This window comes from Anoplolepis gracilipes, chromosome 2 (genome assembly GCF_047496725.1).
Source record: "Anoplolepis gracilipes chromosome 2, ASM4749672v1, whole genome shotgun sequence".
In the NCBI taxonomy this organism is placed as follows: domain Eukaryota; kingdom Metazoa; phylum Arthropoda; class Insecta; order Hymenoptera; family Formicidae; genus Anoplolepis; species Anoplolepis gracilipes.
Window position 1 is genome coordinate 5,370,448 of NC_132971.1, and position 26,931 is coordinate 5,397,378.

The 26,931-nt window shown below is 37.5% G+C and overlaps 1 protein-coding gene across 15 annotated transcripts in view; it reads left to right on the plus strand.

Moving 5' to 3' along the window:
• Positions 1-26,931, plus strand: part of LOC140676016 (uncharacterized) — a 227,913-nt gene that overhangs the window by 163,216 nt on the left and 37,766 nt on the right. For 13 of the 15 annotated variants that reach the window (XM_072910597.1, XM_072910599.1, XM_072910598.1 and 10 more), the window contains 4 exons: positions 15,894-16,132; positions 18,796-19,022; positions 19,982-20,283; positions 21,147-21,424. In XM_072910597.1, the coding sequence (XP_072766698.1) occupies positions 15,894-16,132; positions 18,796-19,022; positions 19,982-20,283; positions 21,147-21,424 (1,046 nt within the window). Of the gene's footprint in view, positions 1-17; positions 5,028-15,893; positions 16,133-18,795; positions 19,023-19,981; positions 20,284-21,146; positions 21,425-26,931 lie in introns of those variants that run through there. The other 2 variants (XM_072910612.1, XM_072910610.1) reach the window with 2 other exon arrangements.

Genomic DNA, 26,931 nt, shown 5'->3' on the forward strand with positions numbered 1-26,931 from the left:
TAATGTACATCGATGGCCATATTTCTGTCTCTCAAATCGCTATATGATCGGCCCTCGTACCCCGAGGAATTCTCACACTTTGCGCCTCGCGATTGCGAGGAAACCTAAAATGAAACGCCGTCCGCTGAAAGTGCAGCGCCTAAAGACACGTAGCTTTGAAAGATTTACGAGAGCGTTGACCTTTCGCGCTTTAACACAGCCGTTCCGCGTTTCTTTTTTTCAATAAAAACGCATTCATATACAATACATGTTTGCATGAAACATAACGGCGAAAGAATCTACGGAAATAATTAATTCAATCAGATCTATGTAATCTTTTAACATGGCAGTGTGACTTTTGAAAATATTATGCAAATTATAAGAGGACACTTAATATATAATTGCGGAAACGTGAATTATATGCAAACGTAAAGAGAAAAACTATATTTTCGAGGCGCATTAAATATTAAATCGGTAGCACGCGATAATCACCTAATTACGAAGGATTCATAGCTAAAGGGTCGAGATTAAATACGTGAGAGATTAAATACGGACGCTTTGAATCGCATCCCTATTATACAGTTGTTTCAAAACATTTGACATGTTCGGTCGCAACGCTAATTACCACATCGGCGATGCAGCCAATTACCTCGAACGATATATATGCGACGACAACGTATCATTAATATCGCGTTTCAGTGCATTCCATCGTTCACCGGACTCGTTACGAGCCGCGAATCGAGGGATCGACGACGAGAGATCGATCGATGAGCCGCGGCACGTTCGTCTCGATCGTCAGAATTTATTGAAGCACTAACCTTTCGTGTTTTCACTGCGTGTTCTTTCTCTTTCTCTCTTGCCGCCTCTTTCTCAGCGAGTTCGATTCTCGTCACGAGGCACACAACGCTCCTTTTTTTATTTTTTTTTTCTCATCCATCTCTGGCATGTAAAGACTCTCAGGACGACAATTATATCCGCAGAAAATAGATCTCAATTCGCGAATTACGCGGCGTATTGAATTCACGAGAAAGTTGCACAATATTTTCTCGGAATACAGCAGGAAAAAAAGATACTTTACAATTGTGCCAATAATTGAAAATACATCGATAAAAAACTGAGACTATTCAAAGGATTTTCACTATTATATTTACTAAGATCCGAGAAAATTCTTTACAATTTTTCATAGTGTGTTCAGTATTTCTGATTTGTTTATAGCAAAGTAGTGTTTGATTTCTTCTTAAGTTCTAATTTTAATCACTTATGATGACAAAGAGACACAAACGTCACCCTGTGCAAACGACACCTCTCAGGTCGCGATAAAGATGTAAATCTCTGTGTAAGCGAGGAGAAGTACGAGCGTAGCAGCGGCCGCTATTAATTCATGCATGCATTGTTACGTGTCAAGGCGCTCGGTGTATCTGTCGGCAGATCATCGTGACGAGATAAGCAAGCGAAACCGTTTCTTCTCTCGATCGGTAGCCTCCGCTCGCAAAGTCGCAAAGGACGAAGATGGTAGGAAACGCAAATAAGGTATGATTGTACAACGAAAAGTCTTCCTACCGGAAAGATTAATTACCCGCGTCAAAGGAACGTAATATAATAATTTTCTTTAACTTTTAGGGTGAAGAGACAAAGATTTAAAAAAATCCAAAAATTTTGATACTCATAAAATTCTTTTTAATTTTTTTACTTTGACTCAACATTACTATTAAAAGTAAAAATAATTTAATATATGTTTCAGTTAGTTATTGATGTATTTTTGATAATAAATGTTGATCTGTTCAACTCGATTTATTTGTTTAACAATCAGCTTCGGCATCAAATGCGTCTCTTTTTCCGCAGCAATCTCGGTTACTCACATCCGCGTTCTGGCAATAAATTCCGCATCGTTGGGCCTTGGAACGCGGTTAACGCAGCCAGATGCACCGATACAATGGACGAATCGGCAAATCTCTCGTTACGGCGGAGAGCTCTGCATACGAAGGCCGGCGATTTGTCGCGTAATGCGCGATATCAACGATCTCGAGGTCGCGATCGCCGTGACCGTCGCGTCAGACACGCGGTAACACGTGTTTGGCTTCTAGTTAGAATTTAATTGCTCAGTCTTTCATTTAAAGTCGTCTGGAGAATCTTCACGAGTTTTCTGTTCGCAGAGAAAACAATCAGTAAATATTCTTTGTTTTTTTTTTGCATTGATAATATCAATAACTTTACTTTTTCATTAGAAATATGATTAATAGAATCATGAAGTTGTGATTTATAATAAACAATCATGAAGTCTCTTTAAATTTATGTCTTTTTTTATTAGATTTATAGTTGGTTTCGTATCGACATTGAGATCATTGTATGTAAATAGACAACTATTCTAGTAGAGATATCGATTTTTATATCAGAACATAACTATATATTTATATCTGATAAAGCTCGTCGTTGCTGTATCATCTATAATGAGACGACTTGCGTCATCGTAGTAATTAAAAATAATATTGACGATTGTATCGCATCGAAATTGGTCGGTTAACTGGTTTCTTATCATCCGGTTCATCGTATACTTTTTGATCGTTTGATCTCATTGGATACAAAATTTGCGATGAGAAATTAGTTTACTTGGAGAAGACTTTGATTAGAATAAAATTGTTATTAAAGATATCATAAATTACATTTTAATTTTTGTAATAAAAACTTTTAATATAGAGATATACAGGGTGTACTGCAAGCGAAAATATCGAGAGACGTCATCATTTTTTGCAAGTTTCCAATTTTTATTATTACATATCTTTGTAATTAAGCCTTAAATTAAAATTCTATTAAATTAACTGAAGAATGTAGTTTTGGTAATTTTTTAACTCCAAAAAGTTTAATTTGCAAAAAGCGCCTTTTTTAATCGCTTCTAACTCGGAAATTATTGGTGTCTTGACATTTTCGATGAGGAAAAATTGATCAAATGATCTTAAGAATCTGCCATTAGCAGGTTTTTCACCAATTATAGGACACCCTGTATAAACTGTATATAAAAAGGATAATTATCTTTTATAAATAATTTGAACAGAAGAGAGATTTAATAATTAATAATAATTTTACATATCGTCTGTTTAAATAACATATATTATTGGAATTGATATTTCTTTCGATTAACCTCATAATAATTATGAGTTTATCGAGGGACCTACTAATTCTTCTCTCGTACTTTCATACCGTAAAAAAGATGAAGAGCTCTTCAGATATACGTGATAGACGGATAAAAGTCGTTGGAATTTTTCTAAAACTTATTGGTTTGTCTTTTGCATTTAAACTTTTATTTGCCCGACCTTTGTAATACAAAATAAACGTCGAAGTGATGGTTTTGATTTTCCTCGTCAACGAGCGTTGTACAGACCGCGCACGGCCGAAGGCACAGAAGTTCATTAGCGAAGTATAATCTGATCTCGGACATTCTTCGTCTGCCGACCTTTGGACCTCTCTTCTCGGTTCAGGGAGAATTTTGAGACCCGGTTCCAGGTAACTTTTGTACCGGGTGTATCCGAAATCTTGCGTAAAAGAAACCAGTCTTTCCACTTTACCACACGCGTGATTTATTTTAACGGAACGAACACTCGTGATTTCGACACAGTAAATCGATTTAGCCGCTTCTGCAGTTATCTACACACCCACATCTTACAGGAGCACTCAGTTCGCCAACCTTTCTTCCTCGCCATACTCGTAGGCTTCGATTAATCAAAAGTGATTCTCGGATATGTATACGTACCAGTATGTTGACGAGAATGCTATGCGAAACACGATAATCTTATCGTCGAAAGTAATCCATCAACTCGGATGTCAATAAAAATCTCTATATCTTTGTTGAAATCTAATTATGCAGAAATTAGAAAAGGTGGAATATTATTTTTGCATTATCTTATTATTTAAAAAAAAAAAAATAGTTTCTTACTTTAAAAAATACCAAAACAATATAATATAATCCGGGAAAATAATCCGTACTTTCCGATTACAGTTGAAGCTGATAATGCAGATTTATTTCATTAGCAGTCAGCGCTTTTGGAACGCGTAGTTACAAGACATATCCCGTCTTTGAGTTTCGCGCAGTTTCAACTAGCCATCGAGAGCCACCTAATGACCTCGGTGATACGATAAGTTGCTAATTTACGTTTGCCGACGATACCCCGTGGAGGCCTGTCGTGGGTGGCCTGTCGTTTTACGCCGGGCGTCGCGCACGATACATCCTGTCCACTCGAGAAGCCAACGGATACGCGACATGCTCGCGATTAATTAGCTAGGCTACGATATCGCCAAACTGTAATCGATGGGATCAGTCACGCTTTTCGAGATATGGCCACGACCCGCGAAATCCTTTCCATCGAGAACAGTGACGAGAGACGGCGATTCACTCTGCTCTCCGCGTTTGCATTTATTCTCTCGGGACATCTGCATAAAAACTTTGTGTGCGTAAGAAATTATTACGAGGTGCTATGATTTTTCTTTTGTAATTTAAATCATCGTACTACAAGGTATTAACGATCACCGCGAATGAATGGCTAATTATATGTTAAAAGCATATCTTGTATATTGTTTCAGCTATAATCAATGAAACATTAATTACCGCGCAAGTCTGTCTAAATGTCGCGAACGGGTATCATAAAATCACAAAGGGGAACCGGTATTCAACTGCCGTTACGTATTTTGTCTACGGCTGTGGCGTATTATATGGCTTCGTTAAGAGCTGCTTTAAGGCGACATCCCAACACTTTCATGCCGCGTAAAAATCGCGAGACGTGAAAGACACACGTTGTACCGTTTGCCTTTATTTATTCTCGCGTAGATAAAGCTCACGGTGAGAGAGAGAGAGAGAGAGAGAGAGAGAGAGAGAGAGAGAGGGCTGGCTTGCAAAGCTGCGTCAATTGTGATCGGAGCCCCGAGAACGCTGACGAGGCGAATATGTTCGATAGCTCGATGTGAAATATACGTGACCTATGCGAAGTGACCGCGAGTGTATATGCGCGACCGTCGGGAATCACATCGAGGGTCACATAACCGTTTTCTGATGACACTCGGTGAGTAATACATCATTCGATATGATGCGTGCTGACGAGCACACGCGGGCAGTTTTGCCGCCGTTTTCTATATAAGGATCATTCACTCTCACGTATCATTAACTTCGCTGAGGTCGCAGGTACTTCGGTGACGTTTGACGGGGTGGTACGTAGCCTTTTCTCGTATCGACTAGAATTTTAAATGCGCAATATGCCTCTAGCTTATAATTAGCGAATATTGCGTAGATGCGAATTCATGAATATGGAAGAAATTAATTTTTTACGTATATATATATATATATATATACATATACATATACATATATAGATATACATATATATATATATATATATATATATATATATATGTATATCTTTCTTTTGAAATCAGTAAACATAGTTTATCATGTTTACAACAGAGAGGTGGAGAACGAGAAGATATAAAATATTTTTTTCTTATATTCTGTGAAAAGAATTTTATATATTGTTTAATGGAATTATATATGGATACTCTCTCTTTTCTCTCTCGCATCTTGCCCAGGAGAAAATAGGAGTTAGAGATAGCGAAGCAGGATACCGGATAGAATGAGGTACGTGGGCCGGGCAGAGGCCAGACTTAGACCGCGACGAGTCACCTGCGGTGTGACCGATGCGAGCCGTCAGCGAGCGCGCTCGCTATCATCTCACCGAGTCCCTGGCCTTCTTCGTCATCGTGCCTAATGCTAACTACTTGCCGAGACTCAGTAGCGTACAGTCCTATGCAAAAGTCTCGAATTTTCCGTTTCATAAGTGATTATGAGTTCTATGATCATATTTAAAAAACAACACGCATATATTAAGAAAAAAATACGTGTTTATTCTGTTATCTTGGGATTTGACAAAAAATGCCTTCTGCGTTTGTTTTTCCTAGAGTTTAATGATAAAGTGATTCAGTAGCATCTTGAGGCGGATGTGTTCGCGCGTTTTCTGAAGTTTTTCCTTCGTGTTATTACGCGAAAGAATTGTTCGTATTAATTGCCGCTCGTGATAGAAGAAGTCAAGCTCGCTACCATCCGCCAGCAACCTGTTGAGCTTCATTGTCGAGATATTCCGTTCTTCGATTCACCTGTGCCACGTGGCAATTAGTGGTACATATGTGCGGATACGAAAAAATTAAGCTGATGACGCTGCGAGAGCGCGTTAATTAACGGTTATAATTGCTCGCGAAAGAAGATAATTATCACATTTTCTATCGCATCATTGAGTTTGATTTTATAGTTTCTCGAAATAGTTTATATTTTTATTCGTTTAATTATTTTTCGGTCTTATTTAATTTATCCGTGTGTGATATCGTCTCTCTGCACTTGTCAAAACATTTATTAGCGTGAAATAATGAGAACGTAATAGTCATGTTATCTGTTATTCGTCAATGATTTCTTACGTTAATTCTTAGTATATACTTCGTTCATCCACCATATGGCGAAATCCATCTCCGTGAACAAAAATGGAAAAGGCGATAGGGAACTCGTTTATCGATGCCACGGCGAGTTATGCGCGCGGCTCGACCTTTGATCGAGTAAAGTACCCGCTTCCGTCGCTTCTTTTCTTATTCTTCTATCGTCACGCTCTGACCTTCTAGGTAACTTTGCAGGTGAGATAATCTAACACTAATCGCTCATCGTACGCGTGGTCGTCTTTTGCTGCATCCGTGCACGACGTCGTCCTCCATCCGTCTTTCAAAAACATTCGTTTCATTGTTTACTTTTTTAATATATTTATCGACTTTAATTTTATTTTTCATAATAAATAACAAATCTGTGCATTATTAAAAATTAGATTAATATTAAATATTAAATATTAAAAATCATAATATTAATTATTTTTTAGTATAATAATATCAAAAATTTTATTTACATTTCTTTGCAAATATTTCTATGATAAATTCCATCTTTAATTGATAATAAAAAAAATATATAATTATGGTGTACACAATTTACTTAACTTTTCACATTTTATAAAAATTCTGCTTTTTTCGTGGTTTTACGTCTCGAAATTTTTACATAGAAGATACTTATATATTGTTTTATACAACATAGTTTTGCGCGAGACACGCAAAAGTAAGCGGCAGGCAGCGAGTTGTCGCAACCGAGATGACTCGCGGTCAGCTCGACCTTTGGTCGGCTTACGTATCCGACTTCTTCCTTCCTTCGCGCGCGCTTCCTCCTCTTCGCCTTCCACCTACATCTTTCCACGCGAGAGGGAATCGTTCGCGCTAATCGCACCTCGCGCACAAGGCGACGAGGTCACGGCGCTCTTTGTTTGTCATCCGCCCGCAACCTGCTTCGCTCTCTCGTTAAACGTACGTGTCCGGGAGGAAAAAAGACGGAGCTACGGAGAGAAACGGTGCCAAGACGCGATGCACAATTGCATATGGAAGGTTTCCAGCGCACATTGAACATATAGATTCGATCTATTACATGAGTATTATTTTTTTCGTTATAAGGAAAAAAACTTTACAATCTCTGTGGCGACATGCACATTAGAATATTTTAACTTGAATTGCAATGAAAAACATGGATTTACGAATTTTATTCGCGTTTCTTTTCAGAGAAAAAAATTGTGAATATTTGCTAGAATTTCGGAAAAATTATTCTTATTGTTAGATTGTTACATATATTTTGATATCTTATCAGTTGCGTTTGTCAATATTCTTTTGTTATAAGATTTGATTCCGAGAAAAAATTAACAGACTTTTTCATTAAAAATTATTAAAGAAGAAATCAAGAGAATGCGTTAAAGTATAAAATATTTTTCAAGATCGTTAAATGGAAGAGCTTTATATATCCATAAGAAAGAAACGCGAACGCGTGTACATACATTTTAGGAAGAATGTATGCTGCTGCGTAGAATAGAGGGATCGCTGATCGGAAGACAGCAGATGAGGAACGAGGAACAAAGTTCACGACAACGGGGACGATGGCGACGGTGAAGTTGAAGTTGAAGAGGTGTCCGAGAGAGGACTCGGTGGAATGACCCCGCGGATCGTATTGTAAGCGCGTACGTGTCCCTCGCGGAGGGTAACATATGCGTGATGGCCTGCGAAAGCTACGTCACGCAGGAACGCACCTCGACTCCCTCTCTTTCTCTTCTCTCTTCTTGTCCCTCATGCCCCTTTCTCGGCATGTGCTCTCTTCTCGAGTTTCCTTGTCTTTCTTCCTCCCGTAGGGTACGGAGGTCACCGCTCGCCCATTGCCACCGGCGGAACAAGAAGGCAAACCATAAGAAGAATATCTTCTTCTTAAACCCCCAGAGTCCTTTCATCCAGCCTCGAAGAGAACGCGAGAAAAGAATAATTCGGCTTGCTTAAAAGAAGAGCAATCTTGTCTTTTTCATGTTCTTGTATATTTTTAAAATGCTTATTAATGATTTGCAGAGGAAGTTTCTCATAAATATAAAATTTAACGATATTAACTCGAATGAGTTGGTGTCTGGATAAATTAATATTAATTTCTTTTTCATTAAATCATTGAATTATGATGTGTACAAAATATGAAAAAAAATTATAGAGTCTCTTACATATTTAGGTTTATCACGTAGAAAAATTTAAGCTTATGAAAGCTTATTGAAGATTATGGAATATCCAAATAGCTTTCAAGAAATATTACGCTACGCACATATGTTAATCGAGGTTAAACATGCATTGACGTCTATTTGATGTCCCCTTGATACGATCCTTCGACATCGAGCGTAGCACAACCTGACCTGCTTGCAGGTGCGCGACCCTGACGACCGTACAGTGTCACCATCGTCGCGGTGTCTTGGCGAACGACCATAAAAGACTAGGTACCACGCGTCAAAGAAGGAGACAAAGGGGGGACGAGAGGGAGACGTGCAGACGAATCATAAAAAGAAAAGACAAAAGGTGCAATATAAGACGTTTGAAAGACGTGTACGCGTACGTCTCTACATGGAAATCGCGTTGAAAATTTTCCGGTTGTGAAGCAAGCGTGTGCACGCACCGGTAAATAGAAGCGTCATGCATATATAAATACGTCGATTTTTCTAAAGAGCTATCTTAAAAGGAACGTGTTTTTTTTTCTATATTCCATGCAAAATATAATTTCAATTACTTATAAATGTTATTTATTTTTTAAAACGCAGAATTATATCCCGCGTCTCTTTAACGAATTTTGAAAATCAAGATCTATTACCTTCCATACACGAGCCACTTTTTGAAAAAAAATTGCAAGACGTGAGGAACTGAAAATGACGGATCTATAAATCACGTTAATGCGAAAATGCGCGAGGGCAGGTACGAGAGGATGCAAGCTTAGAGTCTGAAAAGCGGTGTATTATGGACCCGTGCACCGGTCGTGCACGTTAGCGAAGAGACCGACAAATACAACGGGAGCTAATTAGTTGCAGGAATGCATCGGCGCACAGGCATCGCGTTCCTACGTAAAGTCGAACACGCGGTGACTCCTAATAAGACGCAATCGTATCGACGTCACGCGACCTTCGGGCCGCGCCATGGCGAGCTATTGCCGCCTCTCAGCCGTTGCTGGTGCCGCTGCTACTTACATTGCTGGCTATAAATCGCCAGCACGTATTCTCCTGCTTTTCCCCTCCGAGCCAGGTCGGCTAATAAACGCTTGCGCCTCACGTGAACTATTGTGTGTTTCATGAGAGGCCTCCCACTTGAAACAGCTGTTTCGACCATTCTCCGCGTGCGGACCAAGGTTACGCATTGAAGGGACAAAGACGAAGCAATTTTGCTAAGAACTGTGTTCGTTATCGATCGAAAGAATCGATAAACGAGAGAAACGTCGCGCTTGATCTTACAAGGAGAGGTCGTGTATTGTGCTTCATCGATATTTTGATATAATTTTTTTATGAATAGTTGTCACCTAATGAAGTTTCCTTGCAACGTCATTCGATGCGCTTCTTCAAAATTTGCAGAGGAAAAATTCATTTAAAAATTAATAAATGTACGCGCAATATGAATACTCAGAAATACTAAAGGAAGATAAAAGAATATCTTTAATTTAATTAATAATTAATAATTATAAATAACCATGTAAAAAATGTCATTTATTAGCAATAATTTACTGATTTTGGTGTAAATTTTTTTATGAGTAGGTGTCATCCAATGAAGTTTCCTTGCAAAGCCATTCGATGCACTTTTGATCTCCCCTTGTCAGAATTTTAATAAAAGATCGTTTAAATGACGCAAGTATTAATATGTATATTATAATGTGATAATCATTCATTTTTTTTTAGAATACTCTCATATATACATTTAACTTACATCTGCCATTCTTAATTCTTTCCATGGATAATATAGAAATAAAATTCGCCGTCATTTTCGGCACATTACGAAATGAGATAATCAGACAACTCATCTGAAATTCATAAGCGTCACGTAACGACTTATCTCCGTCTCTCTCTGTCTCTATATATGTTATCTACCTATCTACCGCAAGATCCAATTCCGCATGATAGCGTCGCGGCAACACGCTCTTTCCATACGAACACCTTCCTCAAGGTTACTCCCTAGCTCACTTGGAGGCACCCTCGTAATCGCCAACGAGACTCGCGCCAAGCATGCGTAGGTGTATCTGTACGCACGTGTGCACACACGTAGCCGCGTGCATAGATAGAGCGAGGAGCGTGTGCGGGCGCAGTCGCTACTGCATTATGCATTAGTCATGATTACAAAGTAAGTGGCGAGCTCGTAGCGCGTCTGTAGTAATGACGGCGTATTTGCGGTGCTTATGATTTTCCACTTGAAATGGGCATAACCCGCTTTAATGGCCAAGCGCGAGGCGGCCCTCCTGGTCGCGCATAACTCACGGCGGGTTTACAGCAGCCGGGAAGAGAGATCCGGCAACGACCGCGTGGTTGCTGACGGCGTTGATCGTGTTAACGCCACGACAGTAATCTCTTCCTCCCTCTTCTCGGTTTCTCGCTCCCTTGGTTGTGCGCGCGCGCCGGTCCGGCCTTTAAAGGTCGTCATGGACGATAGATATTATCCTTGCGAACGCTCGTTCACGTTGCCGGTATACCTTACACGATGATTAATTATTTTGGCACTAGGAAAATAGCGTCCTTTTATGACGTTTTTTAATAATAATTTTTGTACGCTTTATCTTAATTTTTCAATTAGATCAACGTAGACTTTATAATTAATTATTTTATTATTGGAAAATTATTTTTTTCCTTGCTTTTATAGAGATGATATCTGATATTTTCCTCATTGGTATATAATATATACGAAAAAAAGATATTTTCAATGTTGTCTTTTTTTTTTTATTTTTACTACTTGTTTTGAAGTGTAACTACAATTCATCTCGTATAACCGGTCCTGCTAATCATGCGTATAACTTCCAGCGATTTAAAAAAGTTATGGTCGAGCAAGGATCGTAGAAATAGGTGATCATTATCTTTGCATAGTGATGATAGTTTTGATCTATCTTTGAGTCATTCGCGATCTTTAAAGGCCGTTTAAGTCAATTACAATTATTTGCTACTAGAAAGAGCAATAAAGTAGACGACAATAAATCGTTGCGGTAAACCAGTGGTAATTAACGACACAGGTAGTGGAGAAAAAAATTTCACATTCGCGTTATGGTCTTATGTATCGATAGTTGTAATTTCTTCAAAGAAATAATTTTACATTATAATGCGTTTTTTATTATTATGAAATACAAATCTTTGTGCAATTGAATAAATTATTAATTTATTTTGAAAAAAATATATAACATTCAACTTCTTCAACAAAGCTCAATCATTGAATACACTCATGAAAGGTCTTATTTAAAAAAAACTGACATACATTTAACGCAATTTTTTTAATTAGAAAGCTTCATACAATGTACATCTAGGACAAGAAGAAAAAATCGAAATATCCTTGATTTCGCGTGCAAGATGGAATAGCGGTATTGAAATTGTTTGACTCAGCAAAAGATTAACCGATTTCTCGGAGATAATCCGCGTATAGGGAAAAAAATAGAATCCTCCATTCAACATCTTATCGATCGAGTGCCGCCGCTCATGATCGCGAGAGAAAAGTCGAGCGTATGAAAAACAGGAAGACAAAAAGAAATGATGAGGCTTCTCGCTGTGGTAGCTCGTAATGACGGGCTGCGTGAGCCAGCTTGATCGTTCATTAAGCGTCGAGTCGACCCCGGATGCGGACGTACGCGACTATACGCACCTCGCGTATACGCACACACAAGGACCCAGCCGCTTGGCTCCGGCAACGCGAACGTGACCCGGCTAGCCCTGTCGAGGCCAAACGGAAGAAACGTCACGTATACGTCCGCATCCGGTTTTCAACGAGACTATCGAAAAGTCTATTGTTGTAAGGTATAAAAAGAAAAGAGAATATAAAATTGAATGGTATTATTTTGATAGAATATAAAATATAGACGTTATGTTAAGGATCTTTAATCTTATTGTTAGATTTATTTTTATAAAATTGCGGCACTTGAAGTAAAAATTTTTGATTAACAATATTTGGTTAATAATTGTATTCTTATAAATTAATGTCAAAGTCTATTAATTAAATATTAACAGATTGCAATAAAATTGTAACCACGAATACCGACTTTGTTTTATCAAAAGGGTTCACACGCGTTGATGTATTTTTTTACATCGGACAATGCATGGCGTAGAACTGACGTTTTTATCTGTGCCGGATGCTGGATGCTGGATTGATCTCACATCTCTGCGACCCGGTCTCTTTCCCGGTCCGCCTCTATCTCGCTCGCAGGATCGTGGAAAAATTCTCAGCTCGGTGAAATTTCTGAAACTCCTAACGCGAGAATAATTAACGCCGACCTCGGAGGGAAGAGAGGTCCGCCGGCTTTATTTCCGTCGCGGCGGTACTCAACTATACCGCGACCTCGAAGGTCAATTCGTTTTAGCCGCGGTCGCGCCGGATAATTTATGACTACGGTGTTCGCTATTACTATGAGTTCCTGGTGTCCCATCTCGCTGTCTTCTCAGTGGCTTTCTTTCTCGCGGAACCTGTCTCGCCCGGGAACGAAATAGTTAACTGAGCAGCCTCGCTAAAACCGGTAAATTACACGCGTGTCTTGATAAATGCGGTATATTAAGATAAAATCAGAAGCGCAAAACTACTGTTTGCGGTAAGATTATCGTTTCTTTCCTCCTGTACGCTTTGCACGTCGTACTTTCTACTTTCTATTAATTGCAGACACGTTGGATTAGAGATTCGGATACAATTGGGGAACATTACGTTATTTTATTTCGCGTAAAAACGATGCATTATTTTTATCTAAATTGTCAAAGTCGCGGTGTAACTCTGACTCATGCTTTCGTCGATTGACGAGCGCAATCTTGACGTACGGGCTTCATGGAGCGGGCATTGTCGCGAGAGATACGTGCGTTGCATGTTAGTTCATTTTAACACGTCGTTACGATATTTCACACTCAGACCTTGCGTGGTTCTCAGTATTATCACCGTAGATATCCCGCTGCTGTAGCCTCTTTCGTTTACATGCAACAAAGTCTTCTGACAAACTCTTTGGGGCGAATAGTATTTATTGAAAAATATCTGTTTGCAAAATTATTTTGTCGGTGCAATATGTTTAAAAATATATTACTATTTGTTCTTGAAAAAAGAAATATTTATTTCTTTTTTTTCTGAAACTAGTTTTTCTTTTACCTTCTCGTCTGAAAATTAAAATATCTCAGGTCCTCAGACTGCTGTATTTTATATTGTATTGTTAATTTCGTTATATTTTGTCTGTAATATATTTATATATTATAATATATATAATATATATATATTTGTCTTCTTTTAAAAATAAAAATATGACAATGATGAGATTCTACTGATGAGATGTCTCTGTGAACTTTAACTATTTTCGCGAATGCAGCTGCAAATAATTTTTGTATGACTGTGCAAATATCGTTAAACCTAACTTTGACAACAAAACACATGCTCGAGTAATTTAAACAATAGCTTCATCCTTTGGAAGTTTCTGAAATGTTGATATTTGTCATACGTGCCGTTAACGCGCTACCACCATAAAACTTGCAAAGAAAAACGTGAGAAAAGGTGAGGAAAAAACTTTGCTACGCAAAACATGACGTCTTTTAATTACGTTCTAATTAAAAACGTTATAGTAATGTCAACACATATGACTTCTTCTTATTCTTATGGTAATTTGAAATTTATATTCGAGGAATTCGAAATCCTTGTTTCTCAATATGTCATGCTTTCAACAACTTCATTCCTTTTTTTTTATCGCAACATATATTTTATATTTTCTGCTTTACTGAATATTTAATAGGATACTATAAAATCTATCAGTCCACAAATCATTGATCCGACGTGACCTCATTTTAAAATTTATTAAAGTTAATTAAGTTATGTTTCAAGAGACTTCTTATCGATCATGTCATTTAACATATCATTTTATCATTCTCATTAACAACCAATTCATCGATCAAACGATGCGTGCAATGTTTGTTACTTGTGTAGTCTCCAATTTTATAACTATTCTTTTATGGCGAGAGAGAGAGATGCCTCGGGGGAGAATGCGCCTTTGAACTTCTCGTCGAGAGACTGAGAACGATCTTTCCGCTAGCAAATAGTATTTAATGGAATTTTTATGTGCAGTTGTAAATATTTTAACTTGAAATAATGAAGACATTTGGTAGTATCATAGAAATGGCTTTTACGATCGCTATCCTCGCCTGTATCCCGCTTAAACGTTGCGAAGCCTCTTCCACAACCGGATTAGAGAATATAACGCGATAGCAGCTGAGCACAACTTGCCTGAAAGTGTTAATTCTAGGATATTAAAAAAATGTGTCCATTCATGTATTTTCGATATCGTTTTACTGCCAAAAAATTGATGTGGCGGAATTTGTCTTTTTTTACTCTGAATTAGACACTTTGACTATAATGTCCGATAAAAATTTGGCAAACGAATCAGTTAAAGTCAGTTATACTCTTTGATAAGTTTCGATAAGTAAAACTGTTTTATTAGGCATTTAAGAAATATTTATCACGCAATAATTATCGACTAATAAAAACGGTCACACGCGAAGGAGATGAATAAAAAATAACGGAGCACACCGGGTGCGGAAAGAGCTACGAAATACGAAGCTCTCGTATCTCTCGTGTTGTTGGCACTGTCGCTGCATTAAACCGCGGTCGATCGTATCGGCCGGCAAATTCGGCGACATGGACGAGTTACTGCCTCCATAAAATTCCAGGCGTTTAACGATGACAAGAATTTATTGGATATTTTAGGTAGTGGACAGTGACCCCCACGATTCTCCTCGTTCCCCGCACCTTTTCGGTCGATCCTCCTTGGATTTCTGATCAAGGCAGAAGATAATGGCGCCAGGACAGGACCATTTATTGAGCGTAAATCTCCCATGCCGGTGGCTAGCGCCGCCACCATGTGTAATCGCATTCTATGGTTATCCCTCTTAACGTATTTTATCTGAATTCCTGGCGTCGAAAGGTGCCGTTTATACGGGGCAATGTTTCCGAAAGCTTTACGACGTAGCATGAGGATTATCGTCTTGTTATGAAACTGAAGCCATTCCGCGCGCGAGAAACGAATTCGTTAAAAATGCGACGAGTTTATTTTTTCGTCAAAGGTCCAGAATTGTGAGAGTCTCGACATAAGATCGTTGCACTTGAGCGTTGAAATTTTTCAACGCTCTTCAAAATCGCCATATGCTTTAGAAATATCTTAATCTTTCTCGTCTAACTTGATGAAATCATATAATAAATAAATAAATAAAGTATAAATATACAAGTATAAATAAATAAATAATAAAGATTTTTTTCATAAATTTGTACACTTTTAATATTTTCTATACATCGAAAGCTAATATACGTACATCTATTGGTTTCAGGTGAAGTGTCGGGCGAAAACGTGTCTGCGGGCACGGGATCAGCACGTGGCGGCGACCGTGGAGAGGCGGCGGATTTAGGTACGCATACGGAAAACAACGACGGGACCACCCTGGCAGCGAACACAGCGGTCGACGCCAGGGGCGGAAGCCCTCAGGGTGCCCACCTGTCAGGTGCGGCAACCCCCAGACCGCCAAGGGGTAGAAGGCGGCAGAATCAGAATGGTCTCGATACTACTCAAGTAAGTGGACGTTTTCTATTTGCAAATCACAGACATTGTGCTATATATATATAGTTATATACTAATTATTATTAACATATTTAATATTCTCAAATATATCTTGAATATTTAATATTTGCTCTTTCTTATTTTTGACTATTCGCTTTCGATCCCCGATGGATGTTTGAAGTTAAATTTTGACACGGTACACAAAACTTCTACGCACACATAGGCAAACACAATCTTACTATATTGACGTAGAGTGACTGAACGCGTCGTTTCGGAATTTTTATTTATTTTTTTTTGTTCGTTGGGAGAAGGACGCGAGCTGCCGCGAGGACGCGAGATTTGTTGTACAAATTTTTCGAGAGACCCGCTGCTTCTTCCGTGAAGTGGAGTGTTTGAGCACTTCGGGACACGTGCGCTAGTCCGGTGAGATATCCTCAACGAGAGAGTCCATCGCTCCTGCTGCCCGAGCGGTAGCTCATACACGTGTACACGAAGAGTCCCGTTCAAAACCAACCATGCAGCAACTATGTCAACCGCGTCGAAAGCCGCAGTGTCATTCTGTCGTTGACATCCGTCGACCCGTTCGACGCTTCTGTAAACGACTTGACCAAAAGAAAAAAAATTGAAAGAAGAGCCTTTGGTAGCTGTGCTTAGTAGTGCTTAGAGCCATGATGGTAAAAAAATTGATGATCATCGGTAGAAAGAATAGCGTCCGTGACACGCGAGAATTTCTCCTAGCTCAGGTCCATAGATCGTATGAATAGAAAGGTCTTCGAAGAATAGTAGCAACTCGAGAAATTAATCCCCCGCATGTGGCAAGCATCATCCTGACTTATTAACTTTGAGTATCGAGAATCCGCCGGAGTGAATCAAGCGAGTCAATAAATGCGAACGGAAGGATTAATCTTTCTCGTTTGGAATATATTATCTGGAAAAAAAATTATACATAGTAATGAAGAATTTTAAAATACGAAAAACATACTTGTAACACTTTAAACTTAATGCCGAGATGTTGTTTCTGTAATATAATTTAACTATTTTATTGTAATAATCTTTTTCTTATGTAATTATTTAAAACGAAAAATTTACTGCAAAATTATCCTATTAATTGTCTTCAAAATTATTTTATTTAAACATATTGCTTTTTGTATATCAAAGTTCTGTTGCTATCTCCCGTAGCAGTCCTCGCCTTCGCGTATTTTCTCTATCGAGACCCGAAGGTATCACCGAGCGAACCTCTATTCGAAACGTAGGTATATACGAGATCGTGTCTGCGTCGTGAGCCTGAAGCAGTCCCTTGTCAGGAAGAGGTCTGGAGGCGAGAAAGAGATTTACCGTGGTCTCTCTGTGCGAGAACGGCTACGGAGCTCTCGGGGACCCTATTCTACGCCAATCGACTCTCGTTCTTCTTAGTGTCACGGCGCGCTCTCTCGCCGCCGAAGAGGAGTCAACTCTTACGCCACGCGTTACCTTCATTACCATATCTCAGATGCAATCTGTTCCCGGGAATTAATGCACCCGAGATATTTCCTGCCGCTTCGGATCTTACCCGGAGCGAAACGTATCGTGCGCTGCAGCTGCCGACGAGTATCCCTCACGATCGAAGGCGTGGTCCGTTGTTGATCCATCTCGAGAAAAACAGAACAATATTTTTCTTATATACATGAATAAAGCTCGTTTCATTAATGTTTAAGTATAGTCACGCGTCCAAGATATCGATCATATGATAATTGCTGGAGCAATGAGGTATTTTCATATCGTAGAAAATAGTGATTTGCAATAATAAATATTAATTATACTTATTTGTCTTATTATCTCATTATTTATTAATGCTTCTATCATTTTTTAATAATAATTAACATTTGTGTTGCACATATAACTCGTATAGAAAACAGCAATTTTTAATTTTTTAATCAGTCATCAATTATTATATATTTTATGTAAATGATATCAATATTTTTAAACATACTAAAGCAACTTTTTCAATTTCAAACGAAGATCGGTACCGATGCGCAACTAAAGTTGTTTTTCTTGTAAAGATGTATCGTTGAAGGTTACGGCCTTCAATATTCAAACATGAGGCACGACAATAAAGATAGTAAGATTATTGTTATTGCGGATAAGATGAAATGAACAATTCGCAGACGTGCCGATGGCAGCTTTACGCGAGGACACTTAAGAGTTCAAATTTTATTAATCATACATGTCATTGCGCGACGAAATATGTACCAACACGAATCAACCAACAGAAGTTGAAAAAAGTGAAAAAACAAAATTAATGTATATATATATATATATATATATATAACAGTATATGCATAAATTGAAATAAGATACTTTTTATAATAAAAGAAAAATATTAACATAACTATTTATGCAAATATTTTAAATCATCTTAAAATTATAACAAAATATCATTTACATATCAATTTAATTTTTTACCTTTAATAAAAACAAGTTTGTGCATAAAAGAAATTAATAATTTGCTCTTTTTACATTAAGTAATTTTAAATGTATACTTCCGTTGCACTTGTCTTTATTGCCTGCTAATTAGTACTTCTGTTTATACTCGTTCTTTTTATTGTCGGTTAATTGCTTCGTATCCTTTTTCTCATTATTGCATCTGGTTGCGCACAGTGCCTCATTTAAAGAAGGGCAATCGTGTCGCGTTGCAGGTTAAAACAGAACGACTTACGCCTGACAATAACTCGACGTCGTCGAGGAGCGTGACGCCTTCTTCGTCGAGTCATCCGGGGACGCCGCCAAATGCTACGCCTTTGGGAGGACCCGAGGGTCCACCGCCACCCCATCATCTCAAGCACATGGAACAGATGATGGGTCGAAATTATAGCGATTTTATGAGGAGTCTCGCCGCCAAATACAACAATACCAACCCCAACGAGTACGTCTATCTCGCTTTATTGATTTTTTTGCCATTTTACAGTTATATTTTTTTATATTCACAAGATTAATATAATAATAATACAAAAAATACATTACAATATTAATATTATTCTGGTTTTATTTTTACTTCGTACATTAAGCCTATAGATGTTACTTGTTTAATATCGATTCTGTCATAAAATTTATCTTAATGTCTTACATGATTAAAGGAAAATAATTCCGTAAAAACATTTTCAAATATTTTGTCGAAACGTGACACGCAAGTATATTGACTTTCGATCGATCGATGAAGACCGGGAGACATTGTCGTAAAAAAATTGATACTTGAAGGCTGAAAATAGATGATTCAAGTGATTAAGATTCGTAAGACGTAAAGAGTAACCGAGAGACCCGATGTACTCTCGCATAAAACCGGTTGTCCGTTCGCATCGTACGTTGACTTTCAGCTTTGTATCTTCTAGCACTTGTTGGAAGCAGATCAGATGAATGCTTAATTGATCAGTTAAACACCAAACAGATTCTAGCACAGTGATGCTCACTCTCCTTGACATTTGAAGGAGAAAGTTTGATACTTTAATTCATTGCATGTCTATTTGCATCTTGTCATATTTAATCGGTATGTTAATCTATTAGAGAATTTGGAGATTAAAAAAAATATCTCATCTCTATTTCTTTATTTGACATTAAGACAGTTTAAAATATTAAAAATTGTAATATATATATATTTTTTCCAAATAATTTTTAATGTTTTATATGTCGTTATTAAGAGTAGTATTTTTTAAATTTTGATAAAAGAAACAGGAAAAGCATTTAAAATTTTTCTAAAACTAGAAAAATTTTAAATGTATGCATATATAATAGTGATTATAATACTGTGTATGTATTTTTGTTTCTTTTCCTTCTTTTTATATAGGAAATCGAAGATTCATCATAATCAAAGCCGATTGATCGTTTCAGTTACTTCAGCACGTCGAGGAACGGATATCCTCCAGGCTTAGATCCGAGGTTTCAGGCCTTCAAGACCGCGGCGACGCCATTTGTTGGTCTAATGGCGCCTTTAGGGGCACCGCAGCCACCGAGTGTCTCGACAACCTCGCCTCTCTCCAACAAAGATCCAAAAGAACAGAAACAGGATAGTCTCTTTGGTAATCCTGTGTTTCCGCCTATGATCGATATGTCTTCAACTCAAGCTCTTCTTCACATGGTGCGCACTGCCAATGCGGCACAAAACGCTGCTGAATTGGAAACATATCTCAAAGGTAAGTATCAAAAAACAAGATCTTGTTCGTAAAAAGGTCCTATTTTTCTATCATTCGCAAATAATTATTTTTTTTTATTATTAATTTGTTTAAATCTATTAAATTATTTCTTAAATCTAATTAATTTTTAGAGAGGTCCAATTAGAGAAGTCAACATAGGTTGTTACATGATAGGACACTCAGCATAACGTTCTATTCTTGGACGGCGGACTATGATTCCTATTGACTTTATTATTTTTTTAAAATAATTTTTTATACCTCTGACTTCTTGCGGTTTAATTTATTATATATTAATACTTATTATATATTAATTTATGCGTTCCGTCTTACTCATTGCGCTGAAGAAGGCTCGAAAAATCAAGTTGAAACGTCCGCTTTTCTATTGTAAAACTTTTATTTTTGTATTCTTTACTTTAACAGCTGTTCTGTTTGTATTATTTATTACCGTTAATATGCCTTTTTCGACTTTTATTTATTGCATTTATTGGTTATTTTTGTAAACAGTTTGATTTAGCCATAAACCTTTTATATTTATTTTTATTTTTATATTTTTTTACATTTAATTATGTTATAATATATGGCTCTATTACGCCTTACTTATTACCTATTTATTCATAATTAATTTTTATTACATGTTCTTAATTATTTAATATTTAAAAGCAATTAATACTTCGACGTTTTTTTAAGGAAATTAAAGAAAAATTATTTCTGAAATTAATTGAAGTACATTTGTAAAAAAAAATATTGCGTAGAATATTGTTGCGCATTTCATGTACCGTTTTATCATGTGTCTATATCTGGCATGTCAATAATCAACTACCAGAAAGATTAGCTAACATCATTTTGTTTGATTCGAAACGCAGGTGCGAACAAAAGAGACGCGGGAGTGACGAGCCCTTTGGACCTTTCGAGTCCCGGTGGTTTCGCACCTCGTAAACGGCAGAGGCCGGAAACAAGGAGATCTGAAAGCGTCTCTCCCAAGCCGAAACCTACTGCGAGACCAATTACACCTCCGCCAGTCAGATGTCCAACGCTCTATGCTCACATGCCTTGCGGCGACGGACAAGCCGTGAATCGCTGGACCATCGAGGACGTCGTCAATTACGTCTCATCGATCGACATCTGCGCCGAGTACGCACAGGTAAGTTTTGCACAGAGAAATTCTTTTTACCGCTACGCGATTTTTTGCAAGAAATATCGCAGGTAACGCATGTACGTCATTGTTCATGCATCGAGCAAATTCTAATAGTGCAAAAGAGATTACAATATAGAGAGAGTATTATAATTGGCTCTCGATTATTGTTGGAGATCCTACTATTTTTCTATAAATTTCTTCGCAACAATTTTGAGAAATATTTCTATTTTAAAAGAAAGAAAGTATTTGCAAAAATAAGAAAACAAACGATTAATATACATACATAACGACCAACGTTAAAAATTTATAATGATTACGTAACAAGATTCGCTTATTCATGAAAACATACAAGATTTCAGTCGTAATAATTTTACGTAAAATTTTTGTGTATTGAATAATACATATATATTATTTTTAATTACTTTTGAAAGTCAACCCTGTAATGACGCGCGCGTTGCGGTCCATCGCGCAATATCTTCTCGAGGCAGCAAAGCGATCTAGAAGGCTTTGAATGACCTGACATCAGTCAATCCAGACAGTCTGACATTAGCGAGTAGGGAGAGACGGCGCGCCAACTACGAGAGTTCTATAATGACCCCTCGAAGCTAACATCGACCCTCTACCCCCTCCTCTAGTTTATAGCATCTATACTTTCTCCTCCCGTTCTTTCTTTCTCTCTCTTTTTCTCCGTGTCTGTTTCTTTTCTCTCTTTATTTCTTTACCGTTTCAAGGCGAAATACGCTCACAAACATGATCAACATCTCGCCACTTGCAACTGCTCGCAATGTTTTTATGAATCATTTAACGTTCTTCTTTTTCGGGAAGACGTGAACGTGACCGTTGATTTTCGGGTGTCCACTGAAATTATATGCGATCATATGCTCATTCGACTTAAACGTTTCCGTTCATTTTTCTCTGTTTAGAAGCGCGTAATTTCGTTAGACAGTAACGACCTTTCATCGTAAAACTGGGGCGCGGTCCACTTTCTCGGCCCCGTCCTTACTCGCGATCGTCGAGAACCGCACGATGAATGGTTTCATAATTTGCGATAAAACGGAGAGATGTAATTACCGAGCTGCTGCTTGGTAGACGCAAATTGATTAATTATAGATAACCCGACACGCTTATCTCGCACGTATACGATACGATCTTCTACTTCGCGGATCGGCGGTGTCACGGAGCAGGGCTCTCGAACCGTGCCACTCCTCGCCGACTTCGTGACAGAAGTTATTCCTTCGGCTGTCACATCGTTCACTCACACGTGACAGAGAGCAAGAACCATGACTTCACCGCGATAGAAAAATTCCTCATCCGTGTCACGAGAGTCGCAATTTCCTCTCACTTCACTTTGGGAAGTTATTTTGCAATGAGAAATGAAGACTCGATACATGAATATACAGCAGCTCTTTTATAAACCTAATAAATATTCCATAATAATTAAAGAGAATGTAATATCGATAACCATATTTTTCAAAAATGTTTGCATCGTTGGTTGATGATTGAACATGTCGGAAATATTTATTAATACACTTATATTTTAACGAAGGGAATTCATTGGTCCGTGTCGAAAGAGAAATTAAATTCGATCACGTTGCAATATCCAATTTTGCAGTATCCTTCGCGAGATAAGAATCGATGTCGTGCGTGTCGTCTCGAGACTCGCATAAAGTGCACGGCCGTCTCGATATTCTGCGACGAGGTTCACCAAGAAGAGGGGTCCTTGAAGGTCTCTCTTATCTATATATGCTCTCACGGTTGGCCCTCGTCATTCTTGAATCGAGTCGACGGCTGATCGAAGCACTCGAGGACCTCGCTGTCTCCTTCTATCGCCGCATCGGCGTTCGATTACATTCGAGTATTCATGAATATTCATGACGAGAGGTGGGCGCCCGCGCAAAAATTTACGACCCTGACAGTCTGACGTTTCGAGGACCGCGACTGCATTCGCGCGAACGAGCACGCGCGCGCGAGCAACCGAACGGGGCCTAACGATAGCCGAGGATAATCGAAACTGACGTGCCCCCAGGGACCTCGCTACACTTCTCCAGAGAATCAGTGTTTGAAAGGAATCTTGGTACGTCATTCTTCGCTCTTTGTAACGAGCACACGCGGAATAATCTCTGATAATGATTTTGCAAGTGAATTAATGAATTTTTTAGTGATATATTAAAAACATGCATGTAATATTGCACATATATACGGGGACTCGATTATATTATAATTCATCACATTGCGATATAAAATATTACGATAATTAATGCGGCAATTTGTACGTTTGTCTGTTATTAATGTCCGGTTTAATGCAAATACAAGTGTAATGATCACGCGAATATGCAATATTGGGTCGTTAAAATACATAAAAGTGAAATCTAACTAAATCGTTTAAGTTTTATAAAGTGCAACTCCATAATACCATCTGTGCGCCATCGTCAATTTTACAACATTTCAATATTTTGTACATGCAATATTTGATTTACTGTCGAATTACCACAATAAATTTCGAATGTAAAGAGCACGATCTCGATGCTTGAGCATCGCAGTGGAATTTCTTGGAATTATGGTATCGATACTAATCTTGTAAAGGATGCCGCCAATTGAACAGCAAGAGCGAGCCTTTCGTACATCAGTTCGAATTACGGCGATGAACTTTATATAATATTATTGCGAATTGTGTACTTATTTTTGTTCGAGCTAACAAACGAGACTATATCTCAGATAAAATTATAGTTGCGCAATTTTATACAAGCATTTAATTAATATTCCGTACATAGAGCATTTATTTTTACGATAAAGGAAATTAGCGATCAAAATTTTACTTAATATATTGATAAGCGATCAAAATTTTACTTAATATATTGATAAATATAATGAATATACATAAATATATATTACTAAGATAATATATCATATATAGCACGCGCTACTTAGCAATGCAAAAAATTTTTAAAAACTTTATTAATTAATCATAAATTCTCCATGCATAGCTAAGACTTCATTTATATATTTTGATTTGACAAATATTAAATTATTTAAAAATTAATTCAAAACTTTACATAGTCTTCGCAATTTTATTTCTCAAAATTTCAACGAGACTTCATGAAGGATGAGATCTGTGAACTCTTATGCATCATGCAAACACGAAGAGTAAAAGTAATTGTAATATATTCGTTTAACGATATACGTCGTTGATTGCTAGGGAATGATGGGTACGTAGGTGTAACTTATCGGGGAGAACGTCGAGTGGTATAAGAGATTCCGTGGGCTCGAAAGACTCAAACGAGGGGGTTAAAGCAACCGCTGCATACATAACGCGCGACCGCGCGTCGAGGCTGACATAAGATCGTTCCGTCCCGGATCGTTAGAAAGTCATGAATGTGGATCGACCCGGTCCATATGTCTTCCATGATGCGGCACACACGAAGGATACAGTGTCCTCACGTCCCACGCACGCTTCTCCATCGTATTCGTTTGTCCCTCTAGCGTCTTATCGGTCCGGTACTTGTCGACTATTCAGAATCACTCTTTGACTATGTTTTAATCAAGCGTTCCTCGATTTTAGGATTTTGCAAAGAAAATTGATTGAAAGTATTCTCTTTTATTATCTTACTTATTTACATTCAATCAAAAGATTGCTTGGATCGAATTGTGAAACCTTAAAAGTTCATTAATCGTCTGCTGTCGTGATATTTTTTCTTTCACTTTGTAGCTTTTTAATATAAATTATATAAATATATATTTAAATATATAAATTATAATATTATATAAATATATAAATTATATATAATAATTAAATACTATATTTATATATAAATTATCGTGTTTTTGAAGCGATGATAAGTCGCGAACTGTCATTTATTATTATATGCCACTTATGTTGATAAAAAGAAAATCTCATAATGATTCGCACATACATATATTTAAATACGTCGGTCCTTGTGAGATCTTGAATTGCGCAAGAATTTCCCGACCCAACTCTTTGCGGCAAATCCTATTTATCGCGTTTACTCGCGCTAACAACACACACGAAGCGTGCCACGCTTCGCAATCGGGACGAGCCATCGAGCTTCGATGGATGGATCTCTTTTCCCAACTCAGAACGTGTATACTACGCGTGTGCGAGACCACAAGAGCGCGGACTTTCTAACGATTCGGCGCGAGGCATGATCTGACCCGGGTCGACCTCTCGTTCTCGCCGGCTGGAACTAACGTGTAGCACCTTCACACACGTAAGCGCCTCCTGGCACTGGTCAATTAATCATTAATAGGCGCTAATACCCGCCGCGTATCGCGTCGATTACGAACGTGCGCGCGTCGAATGATGCAGGACGTTCTCGTTCCAGATTCCTGCGGCTTCAAGTCGAAACGCTTCCTTCTATGTCGATCAATCTATAATTCCGTCGGCCACGCTCGATTCGCGCCGAGGGTTGCCTCGACATGGACGTCGGATATGTTTGGGAAAGGATTGTATGATGTTTCTATGATGGATGATCGATGAAGTTAGAGATCATTAAAAATGACTGTATTGTTGTGCGGATCGATTGGATGCTTCCCGTATGATATACAGATTGCTCTCGTCGACTACAAGTTTCTTTTTCAATTGTTCGTTTATATTAATTTTCATATTAAAATTTTGAATAACTTAAAAAATAAAAAATTTATTAATTTATAAAATTTATTAAAATTATTAATGTCATATCATTAAGTTATTTGAAAAATATAAGAATCTATAATTTTTTATTAGTATAATCGCAATTTTTCTTATCTCGATATATGTATAATTAATACTTACATATATACTAATAATATACATATACTAATATATATTATTAATATTTTTTGTATAAGCAACATATTATTTAACGATAAAGGATAGTTTAAGGAATTAAGTATTATAAGTACAGTTACATCAAGCGCGCGGCAACTATTGATTTTAAACAATGATATCGCGGCAGCAAAATCCTTTTACGCTGATTGTACGGTATACTTGTGCATCTAAGTATCTATAATGATAGTTCCGTGCGCAGTTATACATGGGCATTTACAGGTATATTTACGAAATTAATGATAAAAAGCGTGTCGACTGACGTTAATGCGGTCCATTTGCTCACGTGTAGATCGTTCCAGATACTTTGATGTGATTGTAGTTATTTCGTCATGTGATATCTATGAATCGTGTCCATAATAGTCCGCATTCGACTTATGGCGAATTGTGTCGGCATGAATATTAGAAGGTAATACACTTTGGAAAAAGTCAACCAATTTATGGTTTCCGATGCCTTTAAATCGATACAATTCACATATCTTATTTTGAGTTATGTGTGCTGTAAAACACATAAAATGTATTTTGAAATATAATTTTATATATATTTTTATATAAAATCAAAATATATTTAAAAATATATTTTAATATATATATATATATATATATATATATATAAATGATAAATATAATTATTATTTATGTGATGAATTATTTCAGTACAAATTTTTATTTTTTTATCTAATAAATACTG